Source organism: Ctenocephalides felis, unplaced genomic scaffold, assembly GCF_003426905.1.
Source record: "Ctenocephalides felis isolate EL2017-DRISC unplaced genomic scaffold, ASM342690v1 CF-g0.4_SCAFFOLD_03573, whole genome shotgun sequence".
Classification (NCBI taxonomy): Eukaryota; Metazoa; Arthropoda; class Insecta; order Siphonaptera; family Pulicidae; genus Ctenocephalides; species Ctenocephalides felis.
In genome coordinates this window covers 16,896,362-16,924,240 of record NW_020539727.1, presented here as the reverse complement: position 1 = coordinate 16,924,240, position 27,879 = coordinate 16,896,362, and the positions used below count along the sequence as shown (strand labels likewise).

Here is a 27,879-nt window from a genome sequence, read left to right as displayed (position 1 = left end):
TAAATATAAAATAAATATAAATATAAATATAAAATAAAATATAAAATAAAATAAATATAAAAATAAACTAGTGGGTGGGTGGCATCGTGCCTTAAGGCAAATTGCTGGAACTTCCCGTACCGTAACGAAATGTTCGAGGAATACTGAATGTTTTCAAATAGATTATTATAAATATTGTAACATTGTCTAATATTTATAAGAATTATATAAACTGAATTGCAAAGTTGAAAATTATTGTTTCAACAAAAAACTAAAAAAAAAAAAAAAAAATCGAACAAAATTTTTTTTTCCAAAATCAATTATTTTGTTAAGACAAGCAGAAAGTTTTTTGAATCATTCAAATCGGACGCTTAGTTCTCTCAAAAACTGCCATTTTTTACATATTTAGCTCCGTATCTTTAAAATGGCTGGGCCTGCCTTTGCCAAAAACTATAAACACTTCTCCCAATCATTACTAATTGAATGTTTTTTAGATCATTCAAATCGGATACTCCGTTCTCTCAAAAATTCGATTTCTAATTTCCGCACTCTTTGCTCCGCATCTCCGAAACGGCTGGACCTGCCTTTGCCAAAACTAATCAGCTCTTTTCCCTATCAATAGGAATCGAATGTTTTTTGAACCATTCAAATCGGTTGATCCGTGCGCCCTAAAACGTGACTGGAAATTTGTATCCACACATACATACACACACACACACATACACACACACACACACACACACACATCCATTTTTTCTGAGGTATGCCAAAATGTTCAGAACCTTCAAAACGTCGAGAAATGTAAAAATTTTCAATTCCGATTTTCGGCCCATTACAATAACTTACCCTACGGGAAGTTAATATAAATATAAATATAAATATAAATATAAATATAAATATAAATATAAATATAAATATAAATATAAATATAAACATAAAAATAAATATAAATATAAACATAAAAATAAACATAAAAATAAAAATAAACATAAAAATAAATATAAATATAAATATAAAATATAAATATGGAAACATTAGAGAAAATCTACGTTAAAATTACATTCTTGTTAGCAAATATTTATATTTATATAAATATATAAATTTTATAAAATATAATGTCCTTCAATGCATTTATACATTTAATAAAAACTGGAAGAATTCGATTTGTCCGATTGGGTTATGTAATTGTATTTATACTTTTAATCCTGAATTGATAAAATATTCCAGTTCGATTTTAGTGCTTGGGACAGAAACATCATATCTTGTTTAATTTTAGTTGAATTTAATAAACACAAGTTTATAATATTTTAATTTTTTTTGAATATTTTAAGTGATTTTAAATTTTAAATTCGTCGAATTTTTAATTGAGGTGTTTCATGTGATAGTGTTATAAAATAAATAACAAGAATTTCCTTCTGTTTTTGTATTATTATTGTGGTGAGTAATATTCATATATGATATATTTATAGAGCAATATATATATATATATATATATATATATATATATGTATATATATAACTTTGTGGTTTTAGTCAAAAGAGTTCTATCAGACAGTGTGCAACTGTTGACATTTTTTTAGTTTTTGTCAAATAACTCTGAAATATTATATGGGAGCACATTTTTGAGATAGCTTAGCAGAAACTAGATAAAATTTAAAACATATTTATAAATATATATATTGATATTCCTTCAAAACCGTTACTATAATAATATATCTAATAGCGTATAAAGGAATCCAATAGGAATCCACTAAGATTCCTACTTTTCTAAGGCGATTGCATGCAGCGCCTCTATGCAAAATTGTTCCCAAATCGTGAGGAACTACGTAGTGACTACCGGGTTCATATGGTTCTGTGTTAGATGGCGCCAACGACGTCTTGACAGTTCTCCAATTTATACAGGATTATATATATACTAGCTGGCCCAGTTCGTATGGGAATTGGATATATAAATGTATATATTGATTTATACATGATTATATATACACTAGCTGTCTCAGTTTGTATGGGAATTGGATATATAAATGTATATATTGATTTATACATGATTATATATACACTAGCTGCCTCAGTTTGTATGGGAATTTGATATATAAATGTATATATTGATTTATACATGATTATATATATACTAGCTATCTCAGTTTGTATGGAAATTGGATATATAAATCTATATATTAATTTATATGTGATTATATATATACTAGCTGTCCCAGTTCGTATGGGAATTGGATATATAAATGTATATATTAATTTATACATGATTATATATATACTAGCGGTCCCAGTTTGTATGGGAATTGGATATATAAATGTATATATTGATTTATACATGATTATATATACACTAGCTGTCTCAGTTTGTATGGGAATTGGATATATAAATGTATATATTGATTTATACATGATTATATATACACTAGCTGTCTCAGTTTGTATGGGAATTGGATATATAATGTATATATTGATTTATACATGATTATATATACACTAGCTGCCTCAGTTTGTATGGGAATTTGATATATAAATGTATATATTGATTTATACATGATATATATATACTAGCTATCTCAGTTTGTATGGAAATTGGATATATAAATCTATATATTAATTTATATGTGATTATATATATACTAGCTGTCCCAGTTCGTATGGGAATTGGATATATAAATGTATATATTAATTTATACATGATTATATATACTAGCGGTCCCAGTTTGTATGGGAATTGGATATATAAATGTATATATTGATTTATACATGATTATATACACTAGCTGTCTCAGTTTGAATGGGAATTGGATATATAAATGTATATATTGATTTATACATAATATATATATACACTAGCTGTCTCAGTTTGTATGGGAATTGGATATATAAATGTATATATTGATTTATACATGATTATATATACACTAGCTGTCTCAGTTTGTATGGGAATTGGATATATAAATGTATATATTGATTTATACATGATTATATATACACTAGCTGTCTCAGTTTGTATGGGAATTGGATATATGAATGTATATATTGATTTATACATGATTATATATACACTAGCTGTCTCAGTTTGTATGGGAATTGGATATATAAATGTATATATTGATTTATACATGATTATATATACACTAGCTGTCTCAGTTTGTATGGGAATTGGATATATAAATGTATATATTGATTTATACATGATTATATATACACTAGCTGTCTCAGTTTGTATGGGAATTGGATATATGAATGTATATATTGATTTATACATGATTATATATACACTAGCTGTCTCAGTTTGTATGGGAATTGGATATATAAATGTATATATTGATTTATACATGATTATATATACTAGCTGTCTCAGTTTGTATGGGAATTGGATATATAAATGTATATATTGATTTATACATGATTATATATACACTAGCTGTCTCAGTTTGTATGGGAATTGGATATATAAATGTATATATTGATTTATACATGATTATATATACACTAGCTGTCTCAGTTTGTATGGGAATTGGATATATAAATGTATATATCGATTTATACATAATATATATATACACTAGCTGTCTCAGTTTGTATGGGAATTGGATATATAAATGTATATATTGATTTATACATGATTATATATATACTAGCGGTCCCAGTTTGTATGGGAATTGGATATATAAATGTTTATGTCGATTTATACATGATTATATATACTAGCTGTCTCAGTTTGTATGGCAATTGGATATATAAATGTATATATTGATTTATACATGTTTATATAATCGCAAAAATATTTTACTGAAAATTTTGGTTATCATGGCGACGAAAATCGCAAAAATATTTTACTGAAAATTTTATGGCCGTTGCCATAGCATATGCAACCACCCCTTTTCAGTTAGATAAGGTGAAACTAGATAAAATTTACAACATTTCCTGTGAAACACTTTTATACACTCCAATATAAAAGTTTTGAATTAAACGACTTTGAATTCGATATTGCATTTTTTAACAATATAAATAGAAAATTCGGGATATTTTTTTGGTTTTTGTCAACAACTTTTTTAATTATAATTTACCTTAATATAAAAAATAGAAAAAAAACGATAATGCAGAATGCAACAAGTTCAAAATAAATGTTAAACAAAAATTATTACTTACAACTAGTTGTCTCAAGAAATTAATACACAATAGTATTAAAACTTGTTTATTGATATAAAAAAAATTTACACTGCAAATCAATACAGTTGTCATTTTATTAAATAGTATTAATTAAAATTGATTTAAATTACTTAAATATATATCAATTGTTTATAAATTATTGGAACACTATTTTGTATGTGATATATTACATAACATTTACAAGTGATATGAATCTAAAGTCTTAGTTGCAAATATAATCACAGATATTTTTAATTAATCCTAAGTTTTGATCTGATAAATTTTGTAAATATTATTTAATAGAAAGTACAGTTGATGAGTAGTTTTACATATTATCTTACAATATTGAAGTACTCATAAATTATTATGTTGATTTCTTATTATAATTACTTACACATGTCGGAAAGTTCATGTCAGTTAGGTTAGGTTTTTATTCTTTTACTCATATTCTGGGTATAAATACTGATTGGTGCACATAAATACCATGTCAATTCCAAATAAATAAAAAAATAAATTAATTTATAATCTAAACTTCTATCCCATCATCCGATTGCATCCCTTTCTTCAACAATTCATTCTCCCTTTTCAAATTAGGCTTTTCAGTTCTAGTATGCCATACATAAACTTTCGTACACTTATCAGCCAGAGGCTCCAAATCCGCCACAGTTGTCAAATGCTTCAAAATTACGCTCTCCTGATAACCCCCTTGCACTCTAAATGAGAACTTAGCATCCGGTGTGTTCAGAATCAATTGTAAATTGATTGCAAAACCCGCCATGTCAATGGGAAAGGGCGTTCAGGTCTCCAAGCGCTGTTGAAACCTGTGACTTTACCAGTTTGTGGATCCACTAAAGGTCTTTCTACCTTCAAACCACCGACCAGACCAACCGGCCACACTCCTACAGTCTTAATCTTCCGCATTTCTTCAAATATTTTGATACTGTAACTGTTGTCATCGTCCATGAAGTAAATGACACCTTTGTCTTTGGAAGATAGGTTGTCTCGGAGCCATGTTAGGGCTGCATTTCGCTGTTCAACACCTCTGGGCTTTGACCAATGATCATCCTAAAAGAAATAAATGACAAAGTTTAATTTGTACAAAACTTATTGGTGTATCAAAAATCCAACCTTAGCTCCTAAGGCATAGGTTCGTGGAGTCTTTGCAAATAGGTGTGTGACTGACAAACCACTTTCTTCTAAAAATTTTGTCACCAAAGGTGTTTTGCTACTAGAGTCTTCTATAACTATCCAATGAAAATTGGGGACGTGCAACAAAGTCTGAGATAACCTAAAATAAAATTATTTGAATTTACATAACAACATAAGATATTACGACTATTTAGTCTATTATTACCTGGTTAGTTCTGCTTTTTGTTCGCCCCTTGCATAAGTAGGAGTAATCCCATAAATAATAGGATCATTTACACTAACTAATTTATCATTTCTAATTTTCGATATTTGATTTATGACAACACATTGTTCTTTATGGCCCGATGATAATAAATATAAAATTAAACAATTGGCTATGAGTATTATTACAGCAATCTTTTTACTTATTACTAATTGAGAATTGTTTGCCATCGTCATTATTTTTTTTGGTTTGAAACGTCAACATGACAGGTGAAAGTGACAGTTGATGGAGGAGAGATTTTTGCGCGCCAAATTCAAATTTATAATACTTATTATAATACGCATTATAAATTATACACTTGAATGGCAGTTTTGGTTTGGTTTTATTTATATTTACTCTATAATTTGACGTCGTGTAGATTTTTTTAGTTTGGAACGTCAACTGTCAAGTTGCAAAATGGTGGACATGACAGTTTGAGATCGACATTTTTACGCGCCAAATTCAAATGTATAATGTTCAAACTTACAATATCAAATATAAATTTAAAGTATTTTAGATAAATGAATATTTTTATATTGAACAACTATTTTTTCGAAGAATATGCATAAATAAATAACTAATCTTAATCAATTATAATGATCAAACAAGCAATTTAACATATATTTAAAGTAATTTTACATACTCGAATATATATGAGTGCTTATTTAGATATAAATATTTACAATCAATATTTAGAGTAAGTTTATTTAATTTCATGAATTAAAATGATACTGATGTGAATTGTTCTTAACATACTAAAATAATTACAGTAATTAAAGTATTTTTTATTTATTACAGTAGTGTTTTATGTGCCTCATTATAATATTATCTTCACACTATTAGTTTAAAAAATATTAAAAACACAAAAATGCAATATTCAAATCTTAAAATAAAAAATCTTACATATACTTCAAAATGCATACAATTGTAAAGTAAACAATTGAATTCAAATAAAATATATACTAAATATAATATCTATTATAATGCAAATTTCAAACAAATATTCATTAAAACAGTTTTAATAGATATTTAAATACTCTATTATATAATTTAAATTCAAAAACCGTTAAACACCCATAGTTTGTATAAGCCCCAAGCAGATGGCACCACAAGTCTTCAACGATTGGCTATCTATATAACTTCACTTTCATCTTATCTATGTTCACTTTGGTTTTGACAGTTGACGCATAAGTTTTCTGTTGAGATTTTTATAAGTCAGTCACAAAACGGTTTTTATACAGCATTTTACCAAATATTTTAACACGAACGACTATTTTAAAGTATTAACATTCTCAATAATCTTCTACACCATTGTCTGTAATAAACTTTATTGTGTACTATAAATAATACTTCATTTTGCATTATTTGTTTCAATAGAGGTTATCTAACCGTCATCCATCTGAAATCTGGAATTGTACATAAAGTTTGTATTTAATATAAACTTATTTTAATCATCGTACTGTTAGTTTATTTAAGTTAGTTGATGCAAATATAATTTGGAAAAAATGTCGTCGAATAAAAGTAAAGAGGTGCAAAATTTTATTGAACAAAGACGCTTGGAGAGGTTGGAGAAGGCTAAACAGAGAGCAGAGAAGGTAATATAAATATATATATATATATATATATATATATATATATATATATATATATATATGTATATGTATACAGGGTATCCCAGAATTCAACATCAAGTAACGATTGTAAACAAAGTTATTCCATGCATATTGAAAGCTATTAGTTTCTAAGGGCATTCGAGAGCTTTGGTCAAATTGTAACCAATTTTTAGGTTATCGTGGTTCAATGTTTTTATTTCCGTAACCATTAATACAATTTGTAGGAACACAGTCAAAATCAATGACACGATTGCTAGAAGTTTGGTAGATTTAAGTCTGTTTGTTAATCTATGAGTTTAAAGTTAGTCGTTGCTTAAAAAAATGTACTGAAGTGCCTTGTTAAGTTTTAACGAAAGTTTGTCCAGTTAATGTGGATTGTAAAAAGGTACATCACTTGTTTGCTTCATACTAAAAAAACAAATCCATTTTACTTTTCACAATTAATGCTGCAATTGCTTTTTATTCGGCTTGATGTTGAATTCTTCTTGAGTATAATATAAATTAAATAAATAATTCAGGGTGTTCCAGAACTCAATGTCAAGCCGAAATGGGGTAATAATATTGGGTAAATAAAAGTACATCACTTGTCGGTTTCATACTAAAAGAAACAAATGCATTTTACTTTTTACAATCAATGCTGTAATTGCTTTTTATTCGGCTTGATGTTGAATTCTGGGACACCTTGAGTACAATATAAATTAAATAAATAATACAGGGTGTCCCAGAACTCAATGTCAAGCCAAAAAGGAGTGAACTAAAGAACTAAATGCATTTCATACTAAAATACCAAATGCATTTCACTTTTCACAATTAATGCTGTAATTCGCATTTATTCGGTTTGATGTTGAATTCTGGGACATCTTGAATATGATATAAATTAAATAAACAATACAGGGTGTCCCAGAACTCAATGACAATCCGAAAAGGAATTATAGTATTGGCTGTAACTGTCCTCAAAAAATTTAGGAGAAAAATTTATCTCACGTTTGGAAATTATGATCTTCTCCGTACAAACTAGAGCTTTCATCAAACTGTAACCATTTTTGGGTTATTGTGGTTAATAATTTTACAAGTTTATAATTTAAAAATTTAATAATTCTAAAGTTTATAATTTAAACTTTAGATCTGTAACCGTAAATAACATTTCTACGACCACATGCTAAAATAATGACACACTGATTGCTTTGAGTATGTTAGAATTAAGGGTATTTGTTAAACTGTGAGTTTAAATTTTTTAATATTAATCGACTTTGTAAAGCTGTCTTTATGAAAAATGTACTAAAGTATTATGGTAAGTTCCAGTAAAAGTTTGCGTTATTAATCAGGTTTTCAAATGGTACAATAAGATTTATAGGAACATTTTGTTAGTTTCATACTCAACAAACAAAATACGGGACATTTTTTTACTTTTTCTCAAATATTTCAAAAACTGTTTATGGGGGCACTCTTTTTCAGTCAGGTAGGGTGAAACTAGATAAAATTTACAACATTTTCTTGGGAACACTTTTATGCACTCCGATATAAAAGTTTTGAATAAAACGACTTTCAATTTGATATTTCATTTTTTAGATATTTAGAATAAATAGAAAATTCTGGACATTTTTTTGGTTTTTGCCAAATATTTCAAAAACTTTATATGGGGGCGCTCTTTTTCAGTTAGCACAAATAAAATTAGATAAAATTTACAACAATTTTATAAAGTTGCACACAGTCCGATATAAAAATTTCGAATAAAACGACTTTTATATTATATTAAATACATTTGCATATCAAAATTTTGTATGAAACTACTTGTAAAGCAACATTGCCTTAAAAATACTAATTGGACTAGATCTCGGGACATTTTTGTAGTTTTTATTAAATAACTTGAAGATTTTGTTTCAGACACCCTGCTTTAGTTACAAAAATAAAATCTAGATCAAATTTACTACAGTTTAGCAAAATGTATTATATACACTTGTATATCGAAATTATGAATAAAACTACTTATAAAGCAGTAATGTCTTAGTGATACTTAGTTTGACTAGAACTCAGGACATTTTTGTAGTTTTTATTAAATAACTTGAAAATTTAGTTTCAGACACCCTGCTTTAGTTACAAAAATAAAATCTAGATCAAATTTACTACAGTTTAGCAAAATGTATTATATACACTTGTATATCGAAATTATGAATAAAACTACTTATAAAGCAGTAATGTCTTAGTGATACTTAGTTTGACTAGAACTCAGGACATTTTTGTAGTTTTTATTAAATAACTTGAAAATTTAGTTTTAGGCACCCTGATTTTATTACAGAAATGAAATCTAGATAAAATTTACTACAGTTTAGCAAAATGTATTATATACACTTGTATATCGAAATTATGAATAAAACTACTTATAAAGCAGTAATGTCTTAGTGATACTTAGTTTGACTAGAACTCAGGACATTTTTGTAGTTTTTATTAAATAACTTGAAAATTTAGTTTTAGGCACCCTGATTTTATTACAGAAATGAAATCTAGATAAAATTTACTATAGTTTAGCAAAATCTATTAAATATACTTGCATATCAAAATTTTGAAAAAAACTAGTTATCAAACATCATTGTCTTAACAAAACCTAGTTGGACTAGTTTCTTACTAAAAAAAAAACAAATGCATTTTACTTTTCACAGTTAATGCTGTAATTGCTTCTTATTCGGCTTGATGTTGAATTCTGGGACACATCGAGTATAATATAACATAAATTAACTAGTGGTGTATGGCATCGTGTTTTAAGGCAAATTGCTGGAACTTCCCGTACCTTAATGAAATATTCAAAACAAACAAATACATTTTACTTTTCACAATTAATGCTGTAATTGCTTTTTATTCGGATTATTTTTCATATGTTGAATTCTGGGACACCTTGAGTATAATATAAATTAAATTATTTAGTGGTGTAAGGCAAATTGCTGGAACTTCCTGTACAGAAATTAAATATTCAAAAGATATTTAATGTTTTCAAATATATTATTCTAAGTACTGTAACTTTATTATTTATATTTTTTGATGTTGAATTCTGGGACACCTTGAGTATAATTTAAATTAACTAGTGGTGTATGGCATCTTGCCTTAAGGCAAATTGCTGAAACTTCTCGCACCTTAATGAAGTATTCAAAGGATATTAAATGTTTGCAAATATTTTATTCTGGGTACTGTAACTTTTATTATTCAATTCTGGGACACCTTGAATATAATATAAATTAAATAAATTAGTAGTGTATGGCATCGTGCCTTAAGGCAAATTTCTGGAACTTCCCGTACCGTAATGAAGAATAATTCAAAGGATATTAAATGTTTTCAAAGAGATTATTCCAAGTACTGTAACTTCTATTACTCATATTTTTTATGTTGAATTCTGGGACACCTTGAGTATAATATGAATTAAACTAGTGGTGTATGGCATCGTGCCTTAAGGCAAATTGCTGGAACTTCCCGTACCAAGAATTAAAATTTCTAAAAAAGTTTCAATTTTCTTTTAGAATTTTGATAAAAATCGATCTTTGAGATTTTTAAAATTTTTGAAAAGAAATTGACCTTTTTGAAAATTAATATTTTTTTATACTTTAGAAATATTTTGGAAATTTTAAACTTTTTTTTCAAAGCGCGATATGTTAGCTGTGTAGAAACGAAATATCGAAGCGCGTTGGCGCCGCGTCGCTGTATTACGAATAAACATTGGTACGGAACCTATAGAAAATTAAACAAAATTTGTATTTGTTACTACAATTTTATAAAATATGTGATAATTTGATGTGCATATGTCTAATGATCATTTTTGTCCGGCAATTGCATTTTTATCACTTTTTTTTATTGGATCTCCGAAACTGCTAGACCTGCCTTACCAAAAATCTCATTATCAATACAAATAAATTGTTTTTTGAATCATAAATCGGACGCCCCGTTCTCTCAAAAAATAATTTATCATTTTTGGCACTTTTTGCTTCGTAACTCCGAAACGGCTAGATCTGCCTTTGCCAAAAACTGATCAGCACGTCTCCTTATCAATAGGAATCGAATGAATTATTGAATCATTCAAATCTGATGCTTAATTCTCTTAAAAACTACAATTTTTTACACATATAGCACGTCACACACACATCCATTTTTTCTAAGGTATGCCAAAGTGTTCAGAAACCCCTGAAACGTTAAAATATGCAACAGGCCGAAAATTGAAAATGAAAATTTTTGCATTTCTCGACGTTTTGCAGGTTTCTGAACATTTTGGCATACCTCAAAATTGATGTGTGTGTGTGGGTGTGTTTTGTGTGTCCGCATTTTTTCGTCCACGTTTGTGAGCGCACGGATCAACCGATTTGAATGGTTCAAAAAACATTCGATTCCTATTGATAGGGAGATGTGCTGATTAGTTTTTGGCAAAGGCAGGTCCTGCCGTTACGGAGATACGGAGCAAAGAGTGCAGAAAAAATAAATCGAGTTTTTGAGAGAACGGAGCATCCGATTTGAATGATCTAAAAAACATTTAATTTGTAATGAAGGGTAGAAGTGGTGATTAGTTTTTGGCTAAGACAGGTCCCGCCATTTCGAAGATGTAGAGCTAAATGTGCAAAAAATCACAGTTTTTAAGTAAACTAAGCGCGGCCGATTTGAATGATCTAAAAAACTTTCTACTTGTATTGACAAAACAATTGCTTTTGAGGATAAAAAATTATTACATCTTTTTTTATTTTCCATAAATAATTTTTGTAATTTTGGATTGAAAATTCAAAAAATTACCCAAGCTAAGAACAGTCTAAGCGCCACTCTGATGCAAATGTTCACCCAAGTGCGTTTAGACTGTTTTTGTACTGGAGCATTTTTTCAATTTTGTGAAAATTATTGAAAAATGTGGAAATGCCGCCAAGCTAAGCACAGTATAAGTGAAAATGTCGCACAGAATTATTTGCAAATGCGTTTAGACTGTGACTATATGGCAGCATTTTTTCAATTTTCAATTTTCAGTGCAAATTAGGCAACTTTTTTTTTTTTGAAATTGAATTCGAAATGAAATGACGATTGTTAATGTTCTGGAGATAAATTGATTTATGATTTACATTTGATTTGCTCAGATATAACAAGGTAGCAAAAATAATGGAAGCTACAGTATTTGTAATAATATATTTGAAAACGTTTAAAATTTCTCGAATATTTCATTACGGTACGGGAAGTTCCATCAATTTGCCTTAAGGCACGATGCCATACACTACTAGTTTTTGTTTTTTTGTGATTACTATAACTTACCCTAACTAATAAATCAAATTTATTCCTTTTCAGGTTCGTGATATGAAACTGAAAAAAATCAACTCCCAAGGTCCATCCATCATAAGTCGACCTTCAAAACTTCAAGCAAGACCTTCATTCGTGAGAGCAGCATCAGCACCTCAGGTTCGACAAACAAAAACATCTCAAAAACGAATTGATATCATAAATTATAACTTTCCCGAATACGAACAGTTGAAGCTCGAAGTTTCACAAATCATTTCGAAAGCTAATGAAACTATTGCTTCTCTTCAGATGGAAGAGATAAATGAAACCGAAGAAGGTAATGGAAATACTGGAGCTGGGTTAAATGATACTCAAAAAGGGGGGATGGATTTAAATAAATTTAAGCATGTATCAGAAAGAACGAAGGCGACACAAAAATTGGATAGTTTGGTTAATAAAAATGTGCAAAAGAATGCAAATGGAAAGGGTGTAGATTCAAAATCATCCATAACTAGTAATCAAGAAAATGGACAAGTTGGGACAAGTGAAAAATTTGGTCAAAATCTGCCAATTGGGCACAGAAATGCAGATGGGAAGGTTGTAGATTCAAAAACATCTACAACTGGTAATAAAGAAGTTGAGACAACTGAAAATTTAGATGCTGTTCTTAAGAGAAAATTGGTAATTACTAACAAAGGAGATTTGGAAAATCATCAGAAAGGTGCAGATTCAAAACAGTCATCTTCTGATAGTCAAGTTGAAGTTAAGGTTGAGACAAATGAAAAAATAAATGCTGTTTCAAGCAAAAAAATGGTAAATGCTAACAAGAAAGGAGACTTGGGTAATCTTCAGAAAGGTGCAGATTCAAAACAGTCATCTTCTGATAGTCAAGTTGAAGTTAAGGTTGAGACAACTGAAAAAATAAATGCTGTATCAAGCAAAAAAATGGTAAATGCTAACAAGAAAGGAGTCTTGGGTAATCTTCAGAAAGGTGCAGATCCAAGAACTTCATGTGCACCTGGTAATCAAGGAGGTGCCAAAGTTGGGACAACTGAAAAATTAGATGGTGTTCAAAATAAAAACAAGGAAAAAAACTTGGGTAATCTTCAGAAAGGTGCAGGTCTTTCTGATAGTCAAGTTGAAGTTAAGGTTAAGACAACTGAAAAATTAAATGATGTTCCAAGTAAATTTGCAGTTGCCAACAAGAAAGGAGACTTGGGTAATCTCCAGAAAGGTGCAGATTCCAAAAGTTCGTCTACATTTGGTGCCAGAGTTGAGACAACTGAAATTTTGGATGCTGATCAAAGCAAAAAATTGGTAACTGTCGACAAAAAAGCAGATTTAAATAATATTCTCAAAGGTGCTGGATTCCCAAGAGCCTCATTTACACCTGAGGCAACTAAAAAAATAGATGATGCTCAAAATAAAAATGCAGTTTTTGGTAACAGGAGAACAGATTCATCTAGTCTTCAGAAAAATGAAGATCCAAGATCTTTCTTTACTGGAAAAATAGATACTGCTCAAAATAAAACTGCTGTAAATGGTAACAGGAGAACAGATTTGTCCAGCATTCAGAAAAGTGAAGATCCAAGAGATTTTTTTACTGGAAAAACAGATGCTGCTCAAAATAAAAATGTGGTAAATGGTAACAGGAGAACAGATTTGTCTAGTCTTCAGAAAAATGAGGATCCAAGATCTTTCTTTACTGGAAAAACAGATGCTGCTCAAAATAAAAATGCTGTAACTGGTAACAGGAGAACAGATTTGTCTAGTCTTCAGAAAAATGAAGATCCAAGATCTTTCTTTACTGGAAAAACAGATACTGCTCAAAATAAAAATGCTGTAACTGGTGACAGGAGAACAGATTTGTCTAGTCTTCAGAAAAATGAGGATCCAAGATCTTTCTTTACTGGAAAAATAGATGCTACTCAAAATAAAAAAGTGGTAAATGGTAACAGGAGAACAGACTTGTCCAGTCTTCAGAAAAGTGAAGATCCAAGATCTTTCTTTACTGGAAAAATAAATGCTGATCAAAATAAGAAAATGGGTGACACAAGAGATTCTTTTATTCCTGAAAAAATAGATGCTGCTCAAAATAAAAATGCAGTTATTGGTAACAGGAGAACAGATTTGTCTAGTCTTCAGAAAAATGCGGATCCAAGAGCTTTCTTTCCTGAGACAACTGGAAAACCAAATGCTGACCAAAATAAGAAAATGGGAGACACAAGAACTTCTTTTGCACCTGAGGCAACTAAAAAAGTAGATGCTTCTCAAAATAAAAATGCAGTTATTGGTAACAGGAGAACAGATTCGTCTAGTCTTCAGGAAAATGCAGATCCAAGAGCTTTCTTTCCTGAGACAACTGGAAAACTAAATGCTGACCAAAATAAGAAAATGGGAGCCTCAAAACTAGATGCTGCTCAAAATAAAACAATGGTAACTGGTAAGAAAGCAGATTTGTGTCATCTTCAGAAAATTGGAGACTCAAGAGCTACTTTTATACCCGAGACAACTGGAAAAATAAATAAACTGTTGGCAGATGCTAATAAGACAGCGGATTTGTGTCATCTTCAACAAGACCCAAGAGATTCCTTTATCCAAGATGATAATTTATCTCTCAACGATCCCCAAGGCATGGAGATAACAATAAAATTAAATTTACCATCCATGAATTTTGATGACCAAAATTGCTCAATCAACACGTCAGTAAGAAATAAGTCCAGGAAACAGTGGCGCAGCCCCAAACCTTTGCCAATAAATGCAATTAGCAAAAATGTATCCACCAAAAAATCTGGTCTGCGACGTTCTTTATCAGCAACTGATATTCAGAGCCCCAGTTTAAAATTGAAACACCGGTCGAAGTCTACCCATAGACTTGATGGTGATAATTGTAAATTTGTTAATCGGCCAAGCATGAAAGTGGAGCACCGATCCAAGTCTTCGACAAGACTTGATGTGCCTCCACCAGGTACGCCAAAGGCGTGCAAGACTCCTAAACCAATAGATTTACAGAAAAGACTGATAAACTGGTTGAAAGCGCATGGAAAGGAAGTGAGTGCGTATAAAAACCTGCACTTGTTTGGCACCAGAAAAAGTATTTTACCTAAAACTCCGAAACCAACGAGTGACAAGGAAAACATCATCGTCCTAAGCGACGACGAGGACACTAAAAATACAACCACCAACCCTCTTGGTCTAAACGAGACATTCGATTTCGGAGAAGACCTCATCAAGAAAGACACCGAACTTCGTACTGCCCAAAGCATCCTGGAAGACCTGTACTCTCTTATCCTCGACAACTACCCCAAAGACCAGTGTCAACAATGGTTGCAAACCATCAAAAGACGTTACGATGCAGTCAAGGAGTTATCAGTGTTCTGGGAATGCAAAGCTCTCCTGGATACTGACGAAGGTGACTTCAAATCAGCAATCGATTGTTACCAAAAGGCCCTGGTTGCTGGTGCTGAACAGTTGAATGTTGAGAATAAATTGTGCACGCTTTTTGATAAGATGTGCTCTTTGAATATCGATCCGAAGAGTTTGGCACAAGTCGATGGGATGAAAAGTTCCAGGGAATACGAGAATGGGAATGATTTTGCTTCGAGTGTTATCAAGTTTGCTGTTTGTAAATCCAGGTTAGTAAAAATATCATTAAAATTATATATATATATATATATATATATATATATATATATATATACTAACTAACGCGGCAAACGTTGTTTTGCTAAGTAAGGTATATTCTAAACAATTTCTAGAGAATCACAAATATCAATACTTTAAGTGTGTATAAGGATGTGTTGTTTGAATTCTATATACAATGAGGTATTATAAAAACAATAAATCCCATTAACTTGTCTATATTTTGTCAATACAATCAAACTGGAAGTTTTATACACTTTCTATAGAAAACATTATATAATCCAATCCAAGTCTTTTTTGGTCTTTTGACTTATTGATTACGTTTCAAGTTTTTCAGATTTTTTTTGGATTCTAAATTTTGCATATAATTGTAAATAATACTACTGAGCTTATACAAAAATTTTAAATTTCTGCGAGGATAGATAAAAAATGAATTAAGTATTTCTTTATTGACCTGCTTTTTGAAAATTTTCAAGTAACATTCGATGAATGAAAGTAATTTTAATAAAAAGTACTATGGATTTTCAAAGATTACCCTTTAATTTCCGATAGTAAAGTCATAAGAATCAAGGTTGTCGCTGTTTATACATCTTTTTCCCTCTACTTTCAAATATTGTTGTTGAACAATGCTTAACTTTACTGATTTTTGACACATCGGTCGTGGACCTTTTTAACACCGGACCTTAACATATTACTATCTATTCTTCGATAAATTCTGGGAAATTATAACTGGGAAAATGTTATTCGACAAAATGTCCCTTTGATCGATACCAAATTTAGGTTCTGAATTGAAATAACATAAATAAAAAATAATATAACCTAGAAAATGTTTTATAAATACCAATGAGTATATAATTATATGAATGAGATCTTTGAGAGCACCGTGTTTGAGAAAAATATGCCAGAAAATGCATTTTCATATTAACATTTCAAAAAAGATGTTATTTTTAGTTTCTAGTAACACTTGCAATCCGTTTAATAACGTTTTTGTATACAAATATAACCACAAGCCAAACTACTTACTACATAATTTAATATTATTCACGTAAAACATCCTATTAAACTTAATTGAACATCATGTGTCTTAAACGTTTGACATTTGACGTATTAGCCACCGTCCATTGTTTTATTCAAATTACGCTTCTACAAAAATTTTCAAATTAAAAATGTAAAGTTTCTACGCGATTTTGAAATAATATCTCACCTTTATGACTACCTACTGATTAGCACGAATTTTTCAAGACTAAGACTGGCCAAATCGGTTTAGCCGTTTTCGAGTTTTAGCGGATCATTTGATCGAGAGCTTCATTTTTATATATAAGAATATATATTTCTATAGTATTTTACAATTTATTTTTTCTTGCAGGAAAAACAAGAACGAGCAGGAAGACAAAACCTACTTTGTCACACCAGTCCGAAGAAGTTCCAGACTCTGGACAAAAACACCAACATCGGCGACGCCTTTCGGAAACATACAGTATGTATCATCACTTAATACACTTGATGAGAATGTGCGAAAAGCTATCAAATTTACCCCAAACAAAGCTCTTTAAAAATATATAATAACTATCTTAATTTTAATCCTTACATACACTCTATTATTTATATTTAATGAAGTTATAATAAACACATTTTTATACTTAAATCAATATTTATTATTTATATCATTTATAAAAATTAATAACAAAGTAGTGCAAGGCATTGATATTTTTTTTTAAATATTTATATACAAATATATCTACCAAATAAAAATTTATGTTCCTCGGTATGTTGTGTACCCGAATGGACTGAGCAGAAGTGGGATGTGGTAGTGCTCTTGGGGTGCACGACAATCGAAAACAATCTGAAAAACAAAAATATTTTATGTATAATTAACTTTTACACTGTAATAGAGATTCTATTATTTACCTCTATAAATGGGTATAAGGTCTCTTGTTTGCGCAGTTCAAAAAACTTGTCGACATCAAAATGCAACTTATAGCGGCCTGCTGTAAAGTTACTTCTTTCCATTAAATCAGCACAACGGCCATCAGGGTTTGTCATTCCTTCGTTGACGAATGTCCATCTTCCGTCGACTAATTTGTAGAGAGACACCTGGGTAAAATATTAGTATTTATTGGTCACGTGATCGATTTTTCAATGATTTTTAGACACCCCCTCTCCCTTGGTGATATTCAAAAGTCCCCTCCTCCCCCCACCAGAGGGAAATTTGAAAAAAATTCATATTTTTTTAGTGTTTGGATTTTTTCTAAATATTATTATCCATTAGTCACGTGATCGATTTTTCAAGGATTTTTAGATCCCGCCTCCCCCTTGGTGGCATTCAAAATTAGCCCTCCTCCCACCACCAAACATCACAGGGAAATTTAACACCTGGGTAAAATATTATTATCCATTGGTCACGTGATCGATTTTTCAAGGATTTGTAAATCCCTCCTCCCCCTTGGTGATATTCAAAATTACCTCTCCTCCCCCCACCAAACATCCCAGGGAAATTTGTAATTTTTTTAATTTCTTTTTTAAAAAATCAGGTAAAAAATAAATGCACGTGATATCTTACTATACTTTGTCAAAGTACCCTCCCCCCTTCTCCTAAAAATTTCACGTGATTAATGAACGCCCTGAATGAAACTTAATCACAAATCATTTTATCTGGAAGTTTCCAAAAACTTTAAAAATTTTCAAATCGGTTCAGCTGTTTTCAAGAAATTTGTTTTTAAGATTGAAAAGAGACTCTACTGACGATTAAAATGAAACAAGAAAGGGACTCCACGGACATTTCACTTGTATTTTTTACTGTCAAATTTAACTGAAATTTCTAAAATTGTATCATTTCCAATACGAACTGAGATTTTTAATATTGCCTATAACCTAAGTTGGATCTAAGTGTACAGAGAGAGCAAATAAAATTTAAAATCGGTTCAGTAGTTTAGGAGTCTTTTGGGGTCAAATATCGCGATATTTATTAATTTTGTTACCTGTAACCCGCCTACAGCTTTTCCTTTAGCTGTGTCCAGTACATGGGTGCTTATTGGGGGTTTTTGGGCTGAAGCAGCAGCGGCGGCAGCGTCAGCAGCTTGCTGAAAAAAAGATAAAATATTTAACTATTTACCAATATGAATACTTAACTTCCTAAAAGAGTAGTATTAAAGAAAATCCGATTTGCTAAATTTCTTGTTTGAAGTCATTCTGAATCGTTTGACATTGTAATTGAAGAAAAACAATGTGTGTGTCTGTGGAGTCAAAATTTTACATTTTGACGAAGAAGAATTTTTATAAGTGAGAAACTTTTTGTAGGCCTATAAAATTTGTTGAAACCATTAACTTTTTCATTGTGCTTTTTTTTTAAACTTTGAATATATATATATATATATATATATATATATATATATATATATATATCTTTTTGAATTTCCAAAATCTGTTCAAGATTGTTAGTCGAAAAATTTTGATCTATTTTAAATTTTGATTTTTTTTTTAATTTTGAATATATATAAATATCCTTTGAATATTTTTTTGGTTTTCCAAAATCGGTTCAAGATTTAGTCGAAAAAAGTCTTTTTTTTATTTTGAAAAAACGACTCGGCTGATCGTCTCACAAAACTAATCAATACGAGTCTTTATACAGCTTCAACAAAAAATTGAAATTTTTCAAATCGGTTCAGTCGTTTTTGAAAAAACGTCGACGAAAGGTCAAATTTTGGTTCACTTTCTACAATTTTAAAAAATTAATAAATTAGATTGTTTTGGTAAAACAATTTTTTCTTTCGGGGAGTTAATAATTTTAAACATCTTTAGAGCCATACGTTTGGACATATGATTTTATGTCATCCTCAGTGAAAAATTAACTAAGTTCAGAGAAACAAATAGCTCTTACTTTTCCAATTTCAGTGTCAAACGATTCAGAATCACTTTAAATGCCAAGAGAACTATGAAATTAACAAATCAAATTTTTATGGTCGAAAAAGCAGATATTCTTTCAGAAAATTCTAATAATTTTGGAAACCCATACGTTTCGACATATAATTTTAAGTCATTCTCAGTGAAAAATTAACTAAGTTCAGAGAAACAGCTCTTGCTTTTCCAATTTCGGTGTGAAACGATTCAGAATGACTTGAAATTCCAAGAATACTATGAAATTAACAAGTCACATTTTTATGATCAAAACAGCAAATATTCTTTCAGAAAATATTAATGATTTTGGAAATCTTTACACCCATACGTTTCGACATATGCCATGCTCAGTGAAAAATTAACTAGTGGGGTGCATGGCATAGTGCCTGACGCAAATTTCTTGAACTTCCCGTACCGTAATTAAAAATCTTGGTACGGAACCCAAAAAAATTCACACACAATGTGTACACAATATTAAAATCTCTATAAAATATCTTATCATTTAATGTACATATGTCCAAGAAACATTTTTGACCGCCAAATGACATTTTTTTTAAAATATTTTTATTGAGAGTCCATAACCGCTGGACCTGCTTCCCAAAAATTTGAACAGTTCTTCATCTTGTCAATACAAGTGTAATGTTTTTTGAATTATTCAAATCGGACGCTCCGTTCTCTTGAAAACTGAGTTACCGTTTTTGGCACTTTTTGTCCCGTATCTTCGGAACGGCTAGACCTGCCTTCGCCAAAAGCTAATCAGCACGTCTCCTTATCAATAGAAATCGGATGATTATTCAAATCGGTTGATCGGTGTTCCTGAAATCGTCGACGAAATTTGTATCCGCACTCACACATACATCCATTTTTTCTAAGGAATGCCAAAATGTTCAGAAACCTTTGAAACGTATATTTACGTATATTAAAATTTTCATTTTCGATTTATTTTGCGATTACTATAACTTGCCCCTACGGGTAGTTAATAAGTTCCAGAGACACAAATAGCTCAAACAAGTTTGACTAAACTTGTAATCTTATGTATCTAAATATATCGACAAAAGGTCAAATTCTGGCTTCACGAAATGTCACATACACACCATACACTCACTTTTCTTACAATTTCGGTGTCAAACCGAATCCAAATCGGATTTTGTTTTGGAAAATCTTTGAAATTTTGAACTTTGAAATTAATATGACAGATACTTTTGACCTATGAATTTTATAAAGTCTTCAGTCATACAATTTCAGTGAACAAGTAATTTCAGAGACAACAAACACAAATAGCACTTCTCATCTTACGGATATGTGTAATTTTACATCACATTTTTTTTTAATAAATAATACCCAATAAAGATCACGATCGAACTGTCTGCAAACGAAGATTCCGAGAATAAACATTAGTAAACATATTTGAAAATTATTCCAAGTCCACCATATGGAGCTAAACATTTTCTCGAATATGACCACATTATCAAATAATAAAAGTATCATAGAAATAATTACATAGAATAACGTATCTTTTTTTATAAACATATTTCTCAAGTAAATGTAAGATTTTGTAATTATTAACACTGCGATGAAAGTGGCAACATGGCATATTGGAGTAAACTGTTATAACGCACGTGGGTCGGAGATTTTTATATACATTCACATGTATATATATATATATATATATATATATATATATACTAGCTGACCCGGCAAACGTTGTTTTGCTAAGTAAAGTATATTCTAAACAATTTCTAGAGAATCAAAAAATATTAATACTTTAAGTGTATAAGGATGTGTTGTTTGAATGCTATACACAATGAGGTATTATAAAACAATAAACTCCATTTAGTTTGTCTATATTTTGTCAATACAATCAAACTGAAAGTTTTATACACTTTCTATAGAAAACATCGTATAATCCAATCCAAGTAATTAAAGTAAATTTAATAAAAAGTATATATGTAGAGCAGGGCGAGGCACAAAGGTCCAATTTAACTTTGAGCAAATATAAACTATATTGTGAAAACCATAACAATTATATCACAACAAATAACAAATTTCAAACGAACAATCATCTGACCACGTTCAGTAAAACTGCCAGCTACTTCATCATTGTAGAAATGTGCTCTTTTGCCGTTTTTCAAAAATTTGTTATCTAGATGTTTTTACCCTATAGGCGGGGTAACTTGGAACGGCCAGATGGCAAACAAGTTTAATGTCTTATTTTAATTTTAAACGTATTTTACAAAATAATTACACTTTTAACTAATGCTTAAAATCTACTAACGGAAGAAGATATTTTTATTATGGATTTTCAAAGATTTCCGTTTATCTTCCGATAGCAAAGTCATAAGAATCAAGGTTATAGCTGGTTATACATCTTTTTCCCTTTACTTTCAAATATTGTTGTTGAACGATGCTTAACTTTACTGGTTTTTGATACATCGGTATTGGACCTTTTTAACCCCGTACCTTCATATATTACTATCTACTTTTGGATAAATTCTGGAAAGTTATAACTGGAAAAATATTCGACAAAATGTCCATTTGATCGATACCAAATTTAGGTTCTGAATTTAAATAACATAAATAAAAAATAATATAACCTAGAAAATGTTTTATAAATACCAATGAGTATATAATTATACAAATGACATCTATCAGAGCACCGTGTTTGAGAGCCAAAAAGTGTATTTTCATATTAACATTTCAAAAAAGTTGATATTTTGAGTCTCTAGTAACACTTGCAATCCGTTTGATAACGTTTTTGTGTATAAATATAACTACGAACAAAACTTACTACAATTCGAAATAATATTCACGTAAAATATCCTATTAAACGTGATTGAACATCATCTGTCAAAAACGTTTGACATTTGACGTATTAGCCACCGTCCATTGTTTTATTCAAATTAAAAATGTAAAGTTAATTGTTTTATTCAAATTAAAAATGTAAAATGTAGAGTTAATATTAAAAGCTAAAACTTTCAGAGATTTTTTTTTTATTAATTTGGAAGCATTTGAGTACCTGGGAGCAAAGAAATTCGAAAACATCCATATTAAGGGCCACCCTACATTTATATATATATGTAAAAATATTGAATTTGATGTTGATATAATACATTAGTTTGATTCAAAGATCGGGCGTTACATTAATAAAAAAAATGTATTAATGTTTTTGTTTTAATTATTTTAAATCCTTACGTTTCGACTAACATCCTAGCCTTCATTTAGTAGAATATGTATATAGAATCCTTATTATAATTACATTAAGAATACCAAATTCATCGTCATCTGAATGAAGGCTAAGATGTTAGACGAAACTTATGGATTTGAATTAGATTTAAAAAAAAAACATTCACACAATTTTTATTGATGAAACGCCCGATCTTTAAACCAAACTAATACGTGTATATTGAGTCTTGGATTTGTAAATATTGTCCAGAATGTTGAAACCGTGGTAATAAAAAACTAGGTTTTTTATATATTACATTATTAATTTTTAATTTATTGATCTACGTTTCGGAACTAAGTATATTTCATCTTCATGATATCTGCCAAGAAACATGATATTGCTTGTTAGATTAAAGGAACCAAAACAGTATATGTAAGGAAAAATCACAATTTGTAGATTTTTATAAAATTAATGTTCTAATACTAATTCTTGTCAAATTAAATAAAGAAGGAATTTTCAGAATAAATATAAGGGGCAGCTCAGGGCAAAAACTTGGTACACATATTTCAACATCACAATTATTATTTATATATATATATATATATATATATATATATATCCCACACTATCACATTTGAGTCACAATTTTTTAAATTTTGTTTCACTTATTATTTACCATATTTCCAGGTGTTAAATGATTTTGTATGACAGCAATTCTCTCACTGGCCATAACAACCAAATGAAAAATGATGAGTTTAATTGATGGTGATGGTGTTATCACAATTTTGAAATGATAACTTTATAAGAAATATTTCTGTTTCTGTTTATTCTAGATGAGATATTTCAGGTTAGTTTATTCATTTGATGATAACAAATAACAAGAGGTGAAGGTCATTGCACATGTGACTGCATGTACTCTACTAATCACATCAAACTGACTGAAGTATTTGTATTGGAATTTTCTACTAGGGACCAAACCAGTTTTGAGATAAATGATATATGTATGTATATATATGTGTATATATATATATATATATGTATATACACCTAAGTCTGTTTTTACACGGTCTTTTTGTACACGGTTTTGATATAACACGGTTTGAAAATTGAATATTTTTATTTTTTTTACACGATTTTATTCCATTTAGCACGATTTGAAATTTTATGTACTTAAATTTTTTTTGTTAAATTTAATTTTTGCGAAGTATGTTCATATCACAAAAAAGTATTTATGAAAGAAAAAAGTCTGAAACCATCGATAGTATCGGTAGTTTGCGAACACTAGCTTAAAGATTTAAGTGAATTCCCCTTTAGCGCGAACAAACAATTTTTACGTTGATTTTTTTTATTATATTTGATTTAATAAAATAAACATGAATTCTTGTTCATAAAAATTCTTGTTTTTTACTGATTTTAATAGGTTTTAGAGATTAGGAACAAATCACCCATTTTTGTATAAGATCAATGTCTTTTTTTACACGTTTTTTTTTACACGGATTCTTCTGGAACCAATCTCCGTGTAAAAACAGACTTAGGTGTATATATATATATATATATATATATATATATATATATATATATATAATATGCGTGTGTATGTGTGAATCCTAATGTATTTTTTTTTTCAAGACAATTTTATTTAAAATTTAATTTTCGATTCCTGCGTCAGTAAAATCCCGAAACGTTCATTATGATTTTTTTTTTAAATAGTATTTTTAAATTAACAAATAAGAAATTTTTAGGAAGAATGAAATTAAAGAATTTTTTAATAAAAAAGGAGGTTTCTAATTTTAATCGTGCGTACCGTCATTTTTAAATTTATTATTTACATATTATAATTCACAATTGTTATTTATATAATTCACAATTTCTTGTCTAAATTGTCTATTATTTTACTTCATAATCATTTTTATTTTAATATCATTATTTGTATCGGCCTTTGCTATGCAGTGATACATTTGTTTTATTTGTTCTTAAATCCAAACGTTTTCTTTCAAATTTATTCACTAAACTAAAAGAATTAAGACTAAAATAGACAATAATAATAAAACATTAGATTGCATTTTATTAGATAATTCGATAAATTATAAAATTCAATTCAACTCAATATAATAGATGAAACTAGTCAAAATTTAAAGAAACGCTTTTAGCCATAGAAAAACAATTCAAAAGTCGAAATGTATGGATTTTAAATTAAAAAAAAAAAACAAATTAAAATACATATAATAGAATATTGGTAATATTTTACATGAAGAAGGGAACGATTTTGATGAATATTTATTTTTTATATATTTAATTTTATAAGTTTTGGCATACGATTTTGTCGTCGGTAACTATGAACCAATTGGAAATTAAATATTAATAATACATCATTTGAACAATAACCTTATTATCGAAATTATTAATAAATTGTCATTTTTATAAAACGACTTTGAATTCGATTTTTCATTAGCTAGCAATAAATAGAAAATTCGGGATTTTTTTTTTTGGTTTTTGTCAAATAACTCAAAAATTTCATATGGAACCACCCTTTTTAAGTTAGATAGGGTGAAACTAGATAAAATTTACTAAAAAGCCATATGAACACTTATATACACTCCTATAAAAAAGTTTTGAATAAAACGACTTTGAATTTGATTTTTCATTATTTAGCAATAAATAGAAAATTCGGGACATTTTTTGGTTTTTGTCAAATAACTCACAAATTTTATATGAAAGCACTCTTTATAGTTTAGATGAGATGAAACTAGATAAAATTTACTACAAATTTAATAATTTCTTTTAATAAATATGACTGGTGATCAAGTTTTTTGCCATAATCTGTATTATAAGTTTTCTCAATTTTATTTTTATATTATTCATTATTTATGTATAGAAACAATATGATGAATATCTGGAATTTATAAAAAAAAAATAAAGATTTAAAAGTAATGATTTAGTATGCCATAACTTATATTTATGGCATACTAAATCCGATTTTTTTTATTAATTGTTTTTTTATAAATTTTAGTTATTTATATTTTCTATATATTTTGTAGTGTTTACTCCTAAAAAGTTAATTTATGAAATTATTATTTATTTTGTTTATTTTATGATTGAGTCAAGCATTTATTTTGATACATTATTAATAAACAAGAACTAAGTCCAAACAATCAATTTAAATCAAATATCGTGATTAGTTTTGTGAGAATTGAGAATTGAGTGTTAAAAGTCTCAATGCATTTATAAAACAAAAAAGAGACAGCATGAATAGAGTTTCATTTGTCACAAGAATAAAAATTTTCAAAGCTTACTAATGTAATATTTTATTAAAAATCACATTTTTCAATTTTAATAAAAAGGCTCAAGACTTTTTGTTATAATTTATACAATCTTCATGCATCAACAACAAACAAAATTCTTTGTTTCCTATATGAATATATTATCTTTAACATTCTGTAAATAATTTTTCCACATTGTTAGTGCAAATATCTAAGAATCGTTTTAATCCATTTGAATAAATTGTTTCTATCACATTACATTATTAGAAGACTTAATATATAAAAGTCTATATATTTTGTTCTTGAAAGAAATTCTGAGATAGTTCAAACCAAATACCTATTTTAAAATACTTTTTATTTGAATTTACTATATAATACTATTACTTTAATATATTATATATATATATATATATATATATATATATATATGATTATTTATCTCTATACCTTCAGGACGTAATGTGGCACATCCTGGCAATCCTCTTCTTCCTCATTTTCAATAAACTCAGGCTCCAAATTATCATCTTCATCGGCATAAATAGAATCTAAGTTATTCGGAATTTGTAGGGTGACTTCTTGTAACAGAGGAGACTCTTGATTCGAAATCGTTGAGGAGGGGCCCATATGTTTCTGAGGGAAAAATTGTTATAGATACCGATTTATGTCAAATAGGTTAGGTAATAGATAGATAGATTCATGTCATAGAATAAATGAATAATGAATAGCATCTAAGTTATTCAGAATTTGTAGGGTGACTTCTTGAATTAAAGGAGACTCTTGATTTGAAATCGTTGAAGAGGGGCCCATATGTTTCTGAGGGAAAAAATTGTTATAGATAGCGATTTATGTCTAAAAGGTTAGGTAATAGATAGATAGATTCATTTCTGAAAGACGTAATACAGTTAGTGTAACTTAAGTTTCTCCAAATTAAAATATAGTTCTTATAATGCAAAATACTACTAATGGTTGCTTTTATGAATAATTGAAGTTTAAATATTATGGCATGTATCTATTATTACCTGCGACATAAAGTTCAATTGAGCAGCCTTCTGGTGTCTAATCGTACAAGTGTGTTTCAACAAAGACAATCGATGAGCATGTAAACTCTTTTGACAAAACGTACAGTAAGCCCTACTGCCTTGTCCAGGAATCCCTTTTAACCAGCCTAAAGAACACAACATAAAATTACTTAGTGTATTATTACTTGTGTATAAAATAAAAATTTATGACATGATTTTATTCCGACCTTTAAATTCCGGTATGTCCTCCCAGCGGTTCGGTATAATTGTTTATAATACCTGGGTTTAATTAGATTTTTAGCAATTTCGATTTTGACGTTTTGCTCGGTTGAATTTTCCTCCATTGTATTTGTTTATTATTTTTACTTGTATCCACCTTGTTAAAATTTACACTAGGAAGAACTGTCAAATATAAAAGCATAGAGGATAATTGGTGTGAGAGATGAGATGTTTTGGGTTTGTGTCTTGGGTTGGGGACGGTCTTTGGGATGTCTGTCTATGGTATTTTTATTTATCTATGGCGAGACAACTGTCAAAA

The 27,879-nt window shown here is 29.1% G+C and overlaps 2 protein-coding genes and 1 pseudogene across 3 annotated transcripts; 1 reads left to right on the top strand and 2 right to left on the bottom strand.

Moving 5' to 3' along the window:
- Nucleotides 1–4,515: 4,515 nt before the first annotated feature.
- On the bottom strand, nucleotides 4,516–5,712 carry LOC113389660 (galactosylgalactosylxylosylprotein 3-beta-glucuronosyltransferase I). The gene is given in 4 exon segments (XM_026626677.1): nucleotides 4,516–4,917; nucleotides 4,920–5,196; nucleotides 5,260–5,419; nucleotides 5,486–5,712. Coding segments are annotated over 4 exon segments (924 nt in total). The 3' UTR covers nucleotides 4,516–4,657.
- Nucleotides 5,713–6,846: 1,134 nt separating this feature from the next.
- LOC113389214 lies at nucleotides 6,847–17,627 on the top strand. 2 transcript variants are annotated; one of them, XM_026626275.1, is made up of 4 exons: nucleotides 6,847–7,116; nucleotides 12,433–12,543; nucleotides 12,673–15,998; nucleotides 17,372–17,627. In XM_026626275.1, the coding sequence occupies exons 1-4, from the start codon at nucleotides 7,027–7,029 to the stop codon at nucleotides 17,556–17,558; spliced, it is 3,714 nt and encodes a 1,237-aa protein (XP_026482060.1). In that variant the 5' UTR covers nucleotides 6,847–7,026; the 3' UTR covers nucleotides 17,559–17,627. The 2 variants fall into 2 exon arrangements, with proteins under 2 accessions (XP_026482060.1, XP_026482059.1); XM_026626274.1 differs by having other exon boundaries at nucleotides 12,433–15,998.
- Nucleotides 17,628–17,758: 131 nt separating this feature from the next.
- LOC113389659 lies at nucleotides 17,759–27,685 on the bottom strand (annotated as a pseudogene).
- Nucleotides 27,686–27,879: the final 194 nt, after the last annotated feature.